Here is a 17,339-nt window from a genome sequence, read left to right on the forward strand (position 1 = left end):
TGTGGGCGCTTAATTTAGGGGTAGTGGATGGTAACCTGTCACGTGACTGAGACCTGTTAAGTGGGACAGACGCATTCATTCGTCTGTGCATCATTCTGCATAGACGTCACTTTTCAAAATTAAACATGTTCCATACTCCAAAGTAAATAAACGGAAGTAATGTAAATTACTTTTTCTTTCCTTGCGTCCCGGCATCAAATGACCCGCGGACCGGTACCGGTCCGCGGCCCGGGGGTTGAGGACCAAAGACTTAGAATAATAACGTGTCATAATTGAATACCAGATGAGTAATAAGTAGGATAGTAATCAGTAGTACACAAATTTCCACCGGAAAGACATTGTTGATATCAACAAATATTATTATGAGTACTTAGAAATGAAGTGTAAATATTGTAAATAAGAGTCAAAATTTTATTACGAATAAGATGGCTTGGATTTGTAACTAATCTAAAAGCCATTATTAACATGTTGAAATTGTTTTTAGTGCTCCTGATTAAACCTTAAATGTCTTGTAATAGCATTTCTCTCATTTTGATAAGCATTAGACATGTAACTATAGGACGCGTGCAATGCACAGGAGTGAAAAAGCACAGCAGCAAAATATATATCGACAGTTAAAACAAGTTAATGCTATATTTGAGATTACTTTCACTAGTTTGTCCTGCAATCAGACAGCTATAGTATATTTCAGTAAAGTTGTTGGTTAACAACAGCAACAACAACAGAATATTCATTCATTCATCTTCTTGACAAAAGTCCAAAATCAAATGGTCTTCAGCCATACATCCGAAGTCATAGGTGAAGGGTTCTGCTGGGGCCTATCTCACCCATCTACAGGCGAGAGAAGGGGTTCACACTGGATCATAGGCCAGCTCATCGCACAGTCACATGAAAGGCAGACAACCGTTCACATTCACTTTCACACCTAAGGACAATTGCATTCATTAATTCATCTTCCTGATCGCTATTTCCGCTATTGCGGGTCACAGTGGTTGCTGGAGCCTATCACAGCTGACTTGAGGGCGAGACGCGGCTTGCACTAGGAAGTAGTAAGACCAAGCCACTGTGGCTCAGTGTAAAAGAACTGAGTAAGCCACGAAAAGCCACATTCTGTATCAAAGACACCGGCGCAGTGCACTGACAACCAATGCTTGTCGTGGGGGGCGGGGCGTAGGGGGGATGCCCCCCCACAGGGTGGGTACGGGGAGCCTCCCCCGGGAAATTTTTTAGAAAATGGGGTTGTTTTCCTGCATTCTGAGGGCAAAATCTTCTGTTCAGTTTACCTACAAAAATACACTAAAGTCAACAGTTCAAGCTGAACTATCTTTATTTCTAACCTACTTTATGCAGGTATAAATGAGATTCAACAATTGAAAACTTGCAATCACTATGTGAAGATATACAAAATATAATTCAATGTTTATTTGTAAGTTTTACTTGGACTAGAAGACATTTTAACTTTGACCACCACCAAAACCATTGGTATGCCATAGTTTAGTTTTGTTTTTGTTTTTTTTAATTCAATAATATGATTTTTCATTTCAATTTAAAAAGGCATGAAAAATAGCAAATGAGGTGAATACACATTTACTGTACATACATCGCTGTTTATTCGTGCCACTCATAGGGATTAAAAGTCTAAGACTACAAAAAAATATTGATAATATCTTTCATTTACCTTCTGATCGGTCTGTCACCACTCCTACCCCCTCTCAGCATTCCTCATGTGTTCAATTACCATTTTAACGCAAAATCTACTATAAAACACTGGATTCTTAATTTCTTTCGATCGATCGTCCTCGCCTTGTCGTACACCAATTCGCAGGTTTAGCTTGTAAAAATAGAATCATTTTGTTTTTCATTGGACGAAAGGAGGTAATGACTCAAGTGCATATTTAATGATCGGTAGCGTTCAGGTCACTTCGGCTATTTCCGTCGGCTAGCAGAAATAGCGGCGCTAGCGGAAATAGCGGCGCTAGCGGAAATAGCGGCGCTAGCGTGCGAAAAAGTTGTAAGTTTTAGCCTTTTTTCCGTAAAAATAAGAATGCCATTGTGGCTACACAGTCTAAAAACCTTGTAGCCAATCCAGAATTTACTTTGCCTATGGCGAAGTGGCGAATGGCTAGCTCAAGCACAGCGCGGGGGACACTCCCAGCACTACGCCAGAGCACTGTGGAGCCACACGAAAGACAAACAACTATATTCATCATATTCACACCTACACGCAATTTGGAAAAATCAATTCACCTTAGCCGCATGTTTTGGATGTGGGAAGAAGCCAGAGAATATGGAGGGAGCTCACGCAGACATGGGGGAGAACGTACAAACTGCAAAGAAAGGATTCAAACCAGAACTTTCTAGCAGTGAGGTGACTGCAACATTGTGCCGCCCTCGGAGTAACCAATTCATCTAAATTGCATGTTTTTGGAGGTGGGAGAAAGCTGGAGACCTTGGAGAAAACAGATGCAGACATGGGAGAACATACAAAGTTCACAGGTAGACTCAAACCAAAACCTCCATCCACTCCTCCACCATGCTGTCCCAGTTTGAATATGAAAATCTAAATTAATTAACTTAAAATGGTGGAAAAAACAAAACAGAAATTGGTCTTTTGTCATTTTGAATGGTGTACTTCTCAGTAGTCAAATTGCTGTTGGCAACTTTTAAAACATGTACCTGTATACTTACTGTATCTGTAAAAGAACTACATGCAAATTGTTTTACTACTCTTGCTTCACCAGGCTGTACTTGCACTTTCGCAGTAAACAAGGGATGCAACTAGCTCTGAGGAGCTATGTGAGACATATGAATTAATATTGATATTTCCTTTAGATTAAGGGAAAACAAAATGTATTAATCACTGAAAAACAGCACGTGATCTTTTCTGGACTAACACAGAACAGTTCAAACAATTTTTTGAGTTCAAAACCACAGCACAACACCCTCCGGAGCGAAACTGACTTAAACTGCAGAACAATTTAAATAAGAATAACAGCTTGTTTTTTAACCACCAACATTTTTCTCAGGTTTTGAATCGACAAAAACCATTAAACAAGCACAGAGTACCGATAATCAATAAGTTCAAAGCGTTTATTCCTCAGTTCGCTGTGACAGTCAAGTCAAATGTCTTCATACGTTTTCAAACCTATAAATATTTTACAAGAACAGCACATTTCCAAAGAGGAACAGAACCTAATGTCATTTCGTGCTCTTTCAAAATGCAATTATCAACAAGCAAATTACAGCAATCAACGACAGCCAGCATCTCTCACAGTGCAATGATCAAAAACCTTTAATCACATGGAAAGAAAAACTATATCAAGTACCTTACTGAAAATAAGTCTGGACTTTTTTTTTACTATATATTTGCACACATCTCAACAGGCCAGTTAGTAAGGATGTACATTTTTGAAGTCCTGGAAGACAACTATGGAATCTTAAAATAAGCATTTCTTTGTTTTGTCATTGGAATGTTGGTGTAGAGATGAGGCTACATTTACTCAGTTTGTCAAAACAACTTCACCAATTCCAAAATATCACACATCAATGGCCACATTTTTTGATTCATCAAAGCCCTAAGAAATCAGCCTGCATCATTACCAAGAGGAATAAATAATCCCATACACATACAGGCTTCCAAAATAAATAATGGGAGTGTGCCTAGTCTGTCTCTCCACTTACAACTCAATGCCCAATCTCAAATATTCTTCCAAATCATGAGAATAAAATTATTTGTCAAAGTCTCTCTAGAAAATCCTGTTAACTTACCTAAATATTTGTTGATTATCAAGGCCACATTCCTTCATAAATTCATAAGGCATTTTATGGGTGGCCAGTGCAAATCTGACAACCTTTTTACGTTTCCTTTTTTTTAATATTAATTTTTCAAAATCAATCAATTCAATATTCTCTGTTCACTTTCTATAATACAACTCTACCTATGTGTGGTTTTGTTCCCTTCCACCAATTACCTCCTTCAAGATTTACTTAAATTGTCTTACCCACACTTTTGAAACTACAACTGCAAATCAACGTAAGGACAGTGAACCTTTGAAAGGGACGATTTTTGTCATTTTGCCCAGTGGTTGCATAATTTTACAATGCAGGCATGTAAACAGCCAACTACAGCGGGTAACGAGAGTTGGACAGACTAAGAACAGTTTTTGATGGATGTACTGTAATACCTGAAGTCCTCTAAAAATGGAAAAACCAAGTCCATCCCTCCAAGCACACTCCTCCAAAAATTATTGTGTAATAAATGTGTCTGTATATGACCTATTCTCCATTCCAATGGTGAGTCCAATGTACTGCAAATGCTTTGTTTACATCTCAAAAGTGAACACTTGTGTACCAGAAAACCCCAAAAATCATACAAAGGGGAGGAAATGAAGTAACTCAAGCTTTGGGTTCACCAAAACAGTTGTATTTAATATTATAGGTGCTCTCTATTCATATGAAATAACAAAAGCCTGTTCATTGGGTGTTTCCAGTGATATTCACAAACTGAACCCCTGTTAAATGATCATGCTCTGGGGTCACTGTGTCTTTTTTGATGATGTGGGAGAGAACAAATTATCCAGTTTCCAGATAAACCCACATTTTTCTGGGGATTTACTCATTTCCCCACAAAGACTGACACTTTTATCACTCTCTGTTGAGATCCATCTGTGCTTTGAGAGGGGGGAAAAAACAAGCATAGGGCAAATTTCTGAAACTCTGAAGGTACAGTCAACGGTGATGGAAAACTTGCATTCACAAAATCTAGTCACATACATCTCATCATTCAAGATAATATTCAGAACAAATAGTTAACTTCACTCAATTTATGATGCACTGCAACTAGCAGCCTTAACAATTTTGGGTTGTGATGCACTACCACTCAAAACCAACACAAATTATCCATCCATCCATTTTCTTTCACCGCTTTATCCGCTGTCACAGGTCATGGGGAGCTGGAGCCTATCCCAGCTGGCTTAGGGCGTGAGGCAGGGGAAACTCCGGGGACGACACCAGTGCACCACGGAGCTACACAGAGACAGACAACCACACTCACACTCACACACTACGGGCAATTTGGAATGGCCAATTAACCTTATGTGCCAATTAACCTATGTTTTTGGAGGTGGGAGGAAGCTGGAGAACCCGAAGAGAATCTACGCAGACACAGGGAGAATATGCCAACTCTGCACAGAGCGAGACTCGAACCTAGAGCCAACACAAATGATTTAAAATGTAAATATAATTTGAGTTTTTGAGACATGGTGGGCAAATGAGTGAAATTAAGAGAAAAAGAGGGGGGAAAAAGCAACTGATGGAGACAAACAGTATACATTATAAGGTACTGTATAAAATATACAAATTAGTTTGCATTTTCATTTCTCTTAGACAAGATGACAAATTAGATTACATTGGCTTGTTATCACATATCCCTGTAAATGGTGATAAATGAATGATTGTATTAATCAAATTTAATTCCTCAAAAAAAATTTTTCTCAGACTGGACATCATGTTAGACATCATTATGAAATATACTTAAAAACATTATGTGCCTGGATGATAGGGTTAAAAAAGTTATGAAAAGAGGACATATTCAAGCAAAAGCCAGACATTACTGGAACTATAAACTGTAGGAAGCAAAATATATGAAGTAAATTAGGTAGAAAAGTATTGCCTTATTAAAGAACTCACAGTTTTGGAGGCAGTAAACACATACTGGATGACCATTTCTCTTTTCATGTTAAGGTCCTTGTCTCTCAGAGGTGTCTTTTTTTCCTCACTCAAATTCATATCCTCCTGAAAAGAACAAAGTAAGACAAGATAAATTTTATAATGAAGAACTTTAATAATCTTTAACATCCTTTCTACGGTTCGAGTAACAACATATTGTAATAATTTAGCAAACTAAGATTTAACATTACCCCGAAGATTTGATTAGATGTTATTGTAACAACAGTTTTGTACATAATGCCTCAAATGTTTCCCAACTTGTCACCACAGTTGTCCTTGTATCAGACATAAGATGAATGTCAAGCTACGACTTTTAATGATATTTTACGGTGCTTCAGACGTACCATCATCTTTTCAAACAGAGCCAAGATCTCTTTTTCTGTGGTGATCTTTGATGAAACCTCCTCAAGTTGATGAGAGGTGGATGATGAAGAAATGGACCAATCACTGGCATTATGTTTAGAGTGAGATAAGGGTGGCCGGTCCTTTTTACTTCCTGGAATGCGGATACTGGCAAATCTGTCCATCTGCAGACGCAGCAAAGAAAACACAGAACAGTTAAAAGTACAAATTAATTTTGTGAGCTAAGTGAAGAAAGATAAAAGATGTGTAAACAATTATTAGTCAGAACAAAGAAGACAAAACATTATTAAATTGATAAGGAGTTTAAAAAACATCCCATTAGTGTGAACACTGTGAACAAAGAACATAGGACACTCGTTACACATATGCTAGGAAAGTTCCCCAACAGAGAAACGTGAGAAATGCTATCTGTTCAGTGATGTGAGTTATTGTAATGTGTGTTAACAGAGAACAATATCACATGAGCACTTTTGAGAAACTTTGGTAAAAAGATTTTATAAGATGTGGAATATGGATGGATGAAAGGAGACAGAGAAAACCAATGGGTCTTACCACATCGTCTGTGAGGGTTCTAAAAGGTAAGTGCTACAGGTGGGGAACAGGAAAAAAAACAATAAATCAGGATAGATGTATTAATTCACTGCCTATCATTCAAATAAAAACGTACTCTAAAGCAAACTACATGAAAACATTACTATTCATGGCCAGATATCTAATGTAAAGTAAAATGTTTGGGTTCTTTAAATTCTGCATTGGAGAATGCACAAATTTTACTCCCAAATGGCTTGGTGCATTAGGGAAGAAAAATATGATGCAGCAAGGGCAAGTATGGTTTAGAAACAGATATATGACCACTAACAGGCCACCATCATGCACTAATGAGCACGACCCAGAAAAATGAAGTAGGAGTGTCCTCTCCATCTTGGGGTATCAACTCAGTCCATTTATCTAGTCTCATACCAGTGGATGTCTGATACTACCTGGATTTTTTTGGTTTCAAGGAAAATTTCCAGCTTGAAATGACCACTGGCAGGAACAATATATAATTAGTAGAAACATAATGGGCAAAAGTGTTGTTTTGGGCTATGATTGCATCAGATTTTATTGAGAGAGCTGATGCCTGTGCCAATCAGCCTGTGTTTAAGGTTTAAAATTCATAGCAGGTGAAAAATGGAAGAGACAGCCATTACAATAAAAAGTAGATGGACAGTGTAGGGTAAATTCTAAATTTGCTCATTGAAATTGAGGTGTTTTTGCAAGTTGCCAATAAGGACAGTGGTTGCCTAAACAAAAATTTGCTGAAAGTGTGTTCTCTTACAAGCCACGTCTGTCAGTTGGAACACATATGCATGACCTGTGGAAGAGGAGATTGGTAGTCGGTCTGTTGTTTATATGCTAACCAGCTACGTAAGAGCCTGTCGGGAAAGTTTTTTGTGTTGCATTTTCTGCTGTTGCAGTTTTGTATTTACTTGTTATTTAATGACGCCTTGGGAAGTTACCATCCATCAACAACTTTCTGCATGAATATTTTGCAGTGAAAATAACCAAACCAGAATGCTAAAAAGGCCTGGATAAGGAAACTGTCCAGCAGACACAATCAACAGGAACTTTTTCTTCAGTGAGACCCGAAGATGTGAAGAATCACACCAGATATATATAATTGATGGAGTAATTCTAGATTAAATTGACTCTCCCTGTATATAGAGTACAGGAACAACTAAAAAATTTGACGCCATATTTATGGAATTTCATTCGAAACCTTGTTTTCTACTCATTTCTGACCCGCAGCTACCATTCCAAAGTTGTGCACTTGTTTTAAATGTGCGACTCACAAATAACATAATATTCAGCTTTGCAACAGTGGAAATGGGGGAGGACATCAATGAGAAATATTAATAATTTTAGCATCAATAAATCAATTGATAATTCCAGTACTATTAGTGCTAAAGGTCCCATATCATATTTTTTTAATCATTTTGACACAGCTGTCAGATGTTCAGCTACACTGTATTCGAAATGTACTGCTTCAAACTGATCATGTTTCTAAATTTTAGCTGTCTAAAAGTTGCTCAAATGAGCTTCACTGAGAAAAGGCTGTTTATGTCTATGCACCATTAAATATTAATGAGCTGTTCGTCAATGCCTTACCTGTCTGTTACACGCCCCTCTCATGGAGAGGATGTGGCTATCGGTAGCATGGTCTAATGTTTACAGGCAATGTCGCTGGCATGTTGTCATTAAAAATGAAACACAACCGCCGTCTCTTTTTTGGCTGAGATAGAGTATAAGCAGTTATCTTGTTTTGTACAACAACTCTGCAACAATCGGACACACTGCTACCTTACCATAGGACACTCCAAACTTCACCTTATGGATGAATGCCCCCTTATCCAGAGTTATGCAAATCACTCCTGTTCTTACATCATGACAGGAGCTGAGTCTGATAAGCATGTTTTAGCACCATGTAACGAGTGGGTGGGTTGCCAACTCGATACAGGCTACATTTGATTTCCTCTTTTTAGGACACGTGTCAAACTCAAGGCCCGGGGGCCAAATGTGGCCTGCCACATCATTTTATGTGGCCCACGAGAGCATAAAGGGTCAGGGTGTCTAAAAATAAATAGGTCAAAAATGTGCTTTGAGCAAAACGACATTTCCCACAAAACAGTAATTAAGCCCATTTTAGCACTGACAAAAACGTTTTGAACAAAGCTAACTTGTGTTTCATGTTATTTTTCTTTATTCAGTTGGATAGTTTAATCATTGATTGATGGAGTTATGTGCATTTCATAACCCCACAAATTAAAAGGATTTACGTTATAACAGAGACACAAACAAGCATATTTTTTTCTGTGCAACTGTAACTTGAATAAGCAATAAATTTTAGAGTTATTTAACATAAAGGAGTGGTTACATTTATTTTACATTACATAAGTTACATTTTGGAAAGGAGACTAGGTCTCCCCAGTAACAGTAGAAATGTTGAGGCAGAAATGGCCTCAACACTTGCTTCGTATGTATTCTGCCCCAGGTTCAATCCCCGGCATCTGCAGCTATTCGGGGCCACAAGCTAGTGTCAACCATAGCCCGGTCCCAAAAACAGCAAACACTTTACCAAACCAATGTGAGCATTTATCTAAAAAGAATGACACGCTGTGGCAAAACCTAACGGTACAAACCAAAAGAAAGTGTTGTAATTGTATTTAAACAGGTAAACTCGCAAACCAACTGACAGCAGCCCTGCACTGTCGGAACAAATTGTAATGTTTCCGCAAACAAAGTAAATTACTTTGCTAGTCTAACCATGGTATCAATTGTATTTATTTGTCCATACAGCCAGAACACTTTAATGTACATTAGCCTGGTTGTAATGAGCAACAGCAGGCACCTTGGGTGTCACCTTTAACTCCCTTCCTTATTCCAATCCACTAAAGACTCCCATTACGCTGATTCCCCACGGTCTCTTTTTTTCTCAACACCTCTTTGTGCTAAAACTGATGTTTTGCTGGATCAAGGGTCATGATAGTCGAGTCCAGACTGTAAGACGCTTTTATTTGGAGCATGGAGTATTTACAGGAATTTTGGACAGCCGTAACTTGACCAGATGAGTAGATCAGCTAATTAGTGATTACTAGATCCTTCTGCTGCTAATCTGCCAACATATGCAGCTATCTTAAACTGTTAATTTCTTTAATTTTTAGAAGATGAGACAAAAAATGTATACTGGATGACAAATGCCATGTCATCTAGCATACATTTTTGTCTCACCTTCTAAAAATTACATCCCACTGACATGACTTCCAACTTTTCAAATCAAAAACTCTGACTTCGTAGCAGCTGTCCAGTCTTTCCAGATCAAACTTGACATTTTCAAAGTGGGCCTGTTCAGGCCAAGAGGCCTGAACATATTTTGGATCAATTAATCCAATTTAGAACGAGAGATTTCTCCCGTCCTGAGTTGTTCAAAAATGATTGCAAACTTCTTCTCTTCCTGTGAGAGTAACTCCTTGTTTTTATTCAGAATCCCTTTCTGCCACCAGTAGGTTAAACAGATGGGAAAGATCCTGGATGGAACTTTCCAATTTACAAACAAATGTGGCAGAGGAATGAGAGAAGGCATGTGAATTAGGACATGAATAAGAGTGTAACATTTATTTCATTTTCTTTTTAAGCTCAGAAGTTGCACTTCCTTCTCTTAGTTGCTTTGCCCAGATTAGCCTTAAAGAGGATTTTAGTCAGTTTTAATTTTGCATTTTTATGTTTATTTTTATACTGAAAATAATTTAATTATACTGTGATGCATATTTTAGAGTTAAAGATATTATTGACGTGTTTATGTTTCAAAGTTATATAAATGTTACAATTTGCACAAGTGCATGCCTGCTGTATCTGTGGGTGCCAGATTATTTACACCGCATCAAGGGAGGAAGTGTTTAGAAAAATGTCAACGTCAAAATTAAAACTGCAGTGCAGCTATTCAAGAATTATTTAAAGCAATGGATTTTCAAATACCCATAAAAGCATGAGTTTTTTATTATTTTATTCTTCATAGTTTATCTTTGGGACTTGGTACTGTTCTTCAAATGAAACAAGTTATCTAAAGACATTACCTTGGTCTTTGGGAAATTTGCTTTCAGTTTTGTGACTTTTTTTAATTAAACGACTAATGGATTTATCGAGAAAATAATTGATAGATTTATCTACAGTGAAAATAAGCGATAGCTACAGCCTTCCCCAGAAGGATGCTGGTATTTTTTAACGCACTAAAAAGAATGGCCTTACAACAGTAATTTGTAAATGTCAGTGAATTCACTTTAGTTTGCGCTATCACACTGTTCATTTAATTAAAATGTGATAATATCTTTTCCAATTAACTGAAAGGTAACAAGTAACTTTCCAATCAAACAGAACTGATTTGTAAAACACTGCACATACAATTCACAGTAGGAAGTGAAGCAAACACAGATAGTTCATGGAAGTAAAGGAACACTTAAATTTTGTTTAGCAATATGTTCTCCATAAATTTGTGTTTTTTTTTGTGTAAATGTAATCTTTTATGATTCCGCTGATGGTATCAGGCACAAACTCAAAAGACAGCAAAGAAACTTGATTCAAGTGTCATTAACAAATTTGCTTTGTTCGGAAAAACACTTCATCATCGACTGCCACTGCTTGCTCTTCCTCTCACTAGGTTTTTGTAAAACAAACTTCAAAAACTAGACATGGTGAACCACATTTCATTCAGTATTTATTTCCTTTTAAATCATTTAGGTATCTTCTGATGTATTTTTTCATGGAACTGGCATTTTATAGGTATATACTATATCAGGATTAGCTTTTAAGGCTCATTTATGGTAAAGTTATTTGTAGTTTAATTTCTGTCCCCATGTTCAGTAGCCACTAAAAACACCTTTCAAAACATGCTACACAGAAATCAAAATGTAAAAATCCATTCTAATGGTTACATCATAAGATCATGTCTCAGATAAATTGATAACCAGATAATCAGTTTTGGAACAAGGCAATAGTCCACATGATCCATGTTTTTTACCTAACACTTAAAACATACAAAAATCCCTCTCAGGGGAAGCTTAATGCAACTCAATCTACACATTTTAATAATACAAATAATTTGCATTTGTTCTCCTTCAAATACAAATTTATCACATCTGAAGTTGCCTTTAATGTTAAATCTGGCGTCACGATTTTCAGAAAATACTGTGGTATTGTAGTGCCATCTATTGACATGAGAGCAGAAAATCTGTTTTATTTAGTGAGAAGAAAAGCCTCATTGTTTCTGTGTTTTTGTGATTTAAAAAAAAACATTTATACATATTATGAAATATATAGAAATAAAATTATGATACAAGTTATTTTTATAAAACTTACAAGTAACATACAAAAACTGCATGCTGCCTGGGAGGCAAAGTGGTATCTGTGCAGCAAGATGTTGTTGTTTTTTTAAATTTCATGTTCCTGTGTGTGTGTGTGTGTGTGTGTGTGTGTGTGTGTGTGTGTGTGTGTGTGTGTGTGTGTGTGTGTGTGTGTGTGTGTGTGTGTGTGTGTGTGTGTGTGTGTTTTAAAAGGAAAACCTGAACACGAACTTACACCCTTTTCCATCTATGTGATGTTCAATTCACGGAAATATACATTGTAATTGTTCATATAGAAAACAGCACAATAAGTTGCAGCCAATATAAAATACAAACAAAACCCACTTTTAATATGTTTTTATGGTGTTTCCACAGTAAAATCCTGTATCACTTAAAGCTTTCAGCGTGTTGCGTTTACATTTCAACATAGATTATGCCAACCAGATACCAAATGGGTTATAACCTACTGTACGTAAAATATTTTTAACTCAAGATCCAACTAGTTGACTTTTACAAGAAACTCGTATCACTTGTTCACTTGACAGATTATAGGTGATTGTTAATCAAAGTCAGGAGAGAATAATTGCTAGATTTACCAAAAAGCCCTTCAGTGGGAGAGTCTGGTCAAGTATGCATAAAGTAGATCTGTATCATGCACAAATTTTTTGTCTGAAAAGGCTGTGTGTCATCAATATGGACTTGACCAGTTTGATAAATACCTAAGTAAGAAGAAATTATTTTCCAAATGATGTCTTCTATGTCTCCTAGAAAAATGTTGCAGACAAAATTCTACCAGAAAAAGTTGGCTGGCAGTAGTAGTAAGAAGCACATGGATTAGTCCAGAGAGGTTAAACCCTGTGCTAATTTTAACATTTTAACATCAAAAGCCAAGTAAACAAACACTCAAGGTCACAGTTCACAAAGAAAACTATGATATCAAAAGATTACATTAAAATTGATCTTTCCTAAAGTGACAGAGATTCTGCGAGAGTCATAATAGCTGTCATGCAATGAATGAGTTTACCAGCACACATAAGACCTCACCCTTCGGTTCCAGTATTCTGGCTACATGAAGGGAACACTGTGCTCTAGCTATAATGGAACCAAACAGCCGATTTTTGAATAATTAATTTACCTGATTGAAGCCAAGGTCACATGCAAACAGCTTAGGCATCACATTTTAAAAGAGGCTCGGAGGACCACATTTGGGGGAAAACGATCTTTATCTTTCACATTAATTTACACAATGTACTTTATAGATGTCTGTGGAACGTTTGAACCATCACACTGCATCACTGACACCACTTATATTTCTGTTTGCCATACTTACAAACTTTGGTTTTCGTTCTCCTTCCTCACTATACGCCGTGCCGTAGTTGGAAGAGCCTTTCTTCTTTTGAGATTTCGTGTCTCGTCCGGTGGTAGATTCAAACCTCTGACTGTAATTATCCATTTTGTTAACTTACTGGCTTCTACGTTAGTACACGCCGTAGTTGCAAAACCACACACGAGAAAGTGTCGAAACTACAATTACGTCTTAAAACTGCAAGAAAACTATGACTGGTCAACGCGTAACCTTACTTAGAAGATATTATATTGTGTATATTTAGCAGTCATCACTCGAAACAGTCACTTTAGTGTTAGCCAGCAGACGAGTTTGCTACACTACCTTTTACTGGTGGCTTTGCTCAGCGTTAATCCAATTTACTGTATGAGCCGTCACGTAATCTAACTCTTAAATGTCCGGCAACAGAAGAGATGCGACATCAAATATAATTGATTCCCTTATTAAAACCTTGTATCCGAAAATGAATAGACGTCTATATAATCGCTTCGGCACAAACTGAGTTGTTCGTGGGATAAACGTTGTAATCGGAATTTTTGACAGAACCGCGCAATGAGGATGTCAGTTCCGCATGTTTAATTAAACCAATAGAATTCAAGTATCCACAATTCTCGAATGGCCATTGGTGTAGCTCTTGTGTTTACAGCTGAACTTACTTATGATTGGTGGTAAGAAGCTGTCAATCAAATTTAGAGCCGCTTGTTCGGAGTATTCCGAGCACCCGAAAGTATGACGGGTTGTGCCGCCCTGCTGCGGTCGGAAATGATATTTTCTTTGGGGGCGTCCGGTGTCGTGCTAATATTTCTCAAACGACGTCTTTAACGAAGTTGGAATTTGATCGCCACACATGAAAATATGGGGCGTACTGTCCCTGGTTGCCATTGACGTCTACATCAATTCAAATCCGGACGTTCACTGCCACCTGAGGTACCTTTGCTCCGACCCTTCAACTAGAAAGTTGACAATGAAGACCACCGTTTCCAGGAAACATGGAGTTGTTTTTTGTTTTCGTTTTTTACTGAAAGCTGAGATAACTCAGCCTAATTTGCCGTCCACCAAAATGTAAATTAGGTTTCACCATTTAATTTCCGCTTACGTTCAAGATTTCGTGGCATTACATTGTTTAGGGATTAAAGCCCTGAAACGTGCCACCATAGTATGTTGTCTGCTGGGAACTGATCCTTAGCAGAAATGGAAATAACTCAAAAACTGTAAACATAACTCATTTACAAAGCAAAGCTTTTCATTTACAAAGCAAAGCCTTGCTTTGTAAATGTCGGAAACTCTCAGAACACTCTTGTCTTGTCCCTGCAAATGATCTCAATAATAACTGACGGACATTAATACACACATATACAGTATATGTGTATCACTGATTTTGGTCCAAATACATCAGACACTAACACATGATTTACGTCAGTGGCATGCTAGAAATTCACATTGACAGCAACTGTCATGATATCTAAGCATGTATATGGGACAATCTCAAAGAACTTTCATCTACGTAATAAGACAAGGCAATCGGAGAATGCAACATCCCGTGACACCCCTGAATTCAAAATTTTACCCTGACCTACTTTCATAATTGTAGCAGCAATGAATTCTATATTGTAATATCAAGTATGACATTGAGTTTTCCAAAGATAGATAGATAGATAGATAGATAGATAGATAGATAGATAGATAGATAGATAGATAGATAGATAGATAGATAGATAGATAGATAGATACTTTATTAATCCCGGAGGAAATTGTATATATCCACTGCTCAGGCATTACACAACGAGTAATACTGGATAAACACCAGGAGAAAAAGAAACACTGACATCACAGGACATACCGCAAGACATACACTACACTAACAGACACATGCAGCACTAACAGGACTTATATAATAAACTATAACTAAAATATAAACACTTCTTCTTCTTCTTTTCCTTTCGGCTTTTCCCTTCAGGGGTCGCCACAGCGAATCAATTTCCTCCATCTAGCCCTGTCCTTTGAATCCTCTTCTCTCACACCAACTACCTTCATGTCTTCCCTCATTACATCCATAAACCTCCTCTTTGGTCTTCCTCTAGGCCTCCCGCCTGGCAGTTCAAAACTCAGCATCCTTCTACCAATATATTCACTATCCTCTGGACATGTCCAAACCATCTCAGTCTGGCCTCTCTGACTTTATCTCCAAAACCTCTAACATGTGCTGTCCCTCTGATGTACTCATTCCTGATCCTATCCTTCCTGGTCACTCCCAGAGAGAACCTCAGCATCTTCATCTCTGCTACCTCCAGCTCTGTCTCCTGTCTTTTCTTCAGTGACACTGTCTCTGGACCAAACGACATCGCTGGTCTCACCACAGTTTTGTACACCCTTCCTTTCATTTTAGCTGAAACTCTTCTATCACACCTGACACTTTCCTCCACCTGTTCCATCCTGCCTGTACATGCTTCTTCACCTCTTTTCCACACTCTCCATTGCTCTGGACTGTTGACCCTAAGTACTTAAAATCCTCCACCTTCTTGATCTCTTCTCCCTGTAACCTCACTCTTCGACTTGGGTCCCTCTCATTCACACACATGTACTCTGTCTTACTGCGGCTAACCTTCATTCCTCTCCTTTCCAGGACAAACCTCCACCTCTCTAGCTTCTCCTCCACCTGTTCCCTGCTCTCTCTGCAGATCACAATGTCATCTGCAAACATCATAGTCCATGGAGATTCCTGTCTAACCTCGTCTGTCAGCCTGTCTATCACCATAGCGAAAAAGAAGGTGCTCAGAGCTGATCCCTGATGCAGTCCCACCTCCACCTTGAACTCCTCTGTCACACCTACAGCACACCTCACCACTGTCTTACAGTCTTCATACATGTCCTGCACTGCTCTAACATACTTCTCTGCCACTCCAGACTTCCTCATACAATACCACAGTTCCTCTCTGGGCACCCTGTCATAAGCTTTCTCCATATCTACAAAAACACAATGCAGCTCCCTCTGGCCTTCTCTGTACTTCTCTATCAACATCCTCAAAGCAAATACTGCATCTGTAGTACTCTTTTTTGGCATGAAACCATACTGCTGCTCACAAATGTTCACTTCTGCCCTTAGTCTAGCTTCCACTACTCTTTCCCATAACTTCATTGTATGGCTCATCAGCTTTATTCCTCTGTAGTTGCCACAACTCTACATATCTCCCTTGTTCTTAAAAATGGGCACCAGCATATATAAACACTTTATATAAACACTATAAAATTAAAAAATAAACAGTATAAAATTTTAAAAATATAACAGTATTAAATTAAAATATAAACAGTATAAAATTAAATTAAATTAAATCCATTCAACCCCGTGCTGACCTCGCCACCCCCTCCCCCCCCGCTCCTCCTGAGAGAGTCATTGTACCCCCTGATGGCACGGGGCACGAAGGAGGACCTCAGCCTCGCTGTCGAAAGATGAAGGTCATCATCACATTTTTGTGCCTCTGGCTTCCTGAAAATGTTGCTTTTTGTTTTGTGATTTCAGGTTTCAGAGATATTAACCTAAAAAGATATAAAAATGAAAATTTTACCTTGACCTAGTTTTTCAAGGTCAGGATTGTGATCTAATTTTCATCCCCTTGCCTCCTCGATTATAATGACTTTTGTCTTTTTATGTTATCCAGTTCCTGAGATGTATGCAAAAAAAATATACAAAAGTTGAAATTTGACCTTGACCTAATTTTCTCAAGGTCAAGTCATCAGAATCAGTCTTTATTTGTCATGCTGACACACGTTTTCACATATGACAGTACGAAATACGTCTCTGAAGATCCCAGTAAGCCCGGTCGATAAATAAGATATGTTAAGAAAAACAAGAAAAAAGTCAAAAATGTAAGATAAATAAAAAAGAGAACAGAGAAAAGTTAAGAATGTGAGATATACCTGTTCTCTGTGCATGCGCAAGCAGGCTGCAGTTTCCTTTGCTCAGAGCGAGTTTGTTATGCATAATTTTCCTTTTTTTTCTATGTTTCTGCGTGTATTTTTTTTTAACGGAAATT

At 37.8% G+C, this 17,339-nt stretch overlaps 1 protein-coding gene across 1 annotated transcript in view; it reads right to left on the bottom strand.

The window, feature by feature from the left end:
* LOC137596861 (protein diaphanous homolog 3-like) overlaps nucleotides 1–13,704 on the bottom strand; it is a 210,437-nt gene extending 196,733 nt beyond the window's left edge. The window contains exons 1-4 of the mRNA XM_068317638.1: nucleotides 13,294–13,704; nucleotides 6,643–6,675; nucleotides 6,072–6,254; nucleotides 5,689–5,793 (exon numbers count right to left, since the gene is read on the bottom strand). Coding sequence (XP_068173739.1) covers nucleotides 5,689–5,793; nucleotides 6,072–6,254; nucleotides 6,643–6,675; nucleotides 13,294–13,416 — 444 coding nt within the window. The 5' untranslated portion in view covers nucleotides 13,417–13,704. The remainder of the gene's footprint in view (nucleotides 1–5,688; nucleotides 5,794–6,071; nucleotides 6,255–6,642; nucleotides 6,676–13,293) is intronic.
* Nucleotides 13,705–17,339: the final 3,635 nt, after the last annotated feature.

This window comes from Antennarius striatus, chromosome 1 (genome assembly GCF_040054535.1).
Source record: "Antennarius striatus isolate MH-2024 chromosome 1, ASM4005453v1, whole genome shotgun sequence".
In the NCBI taxonomy this organism is placed as follows: Eukaryota; Metazoa; Chordata; class Actinopteri; order Lophiiformes; family Antennariidae; genus Antennarius; species Antennarius striatus.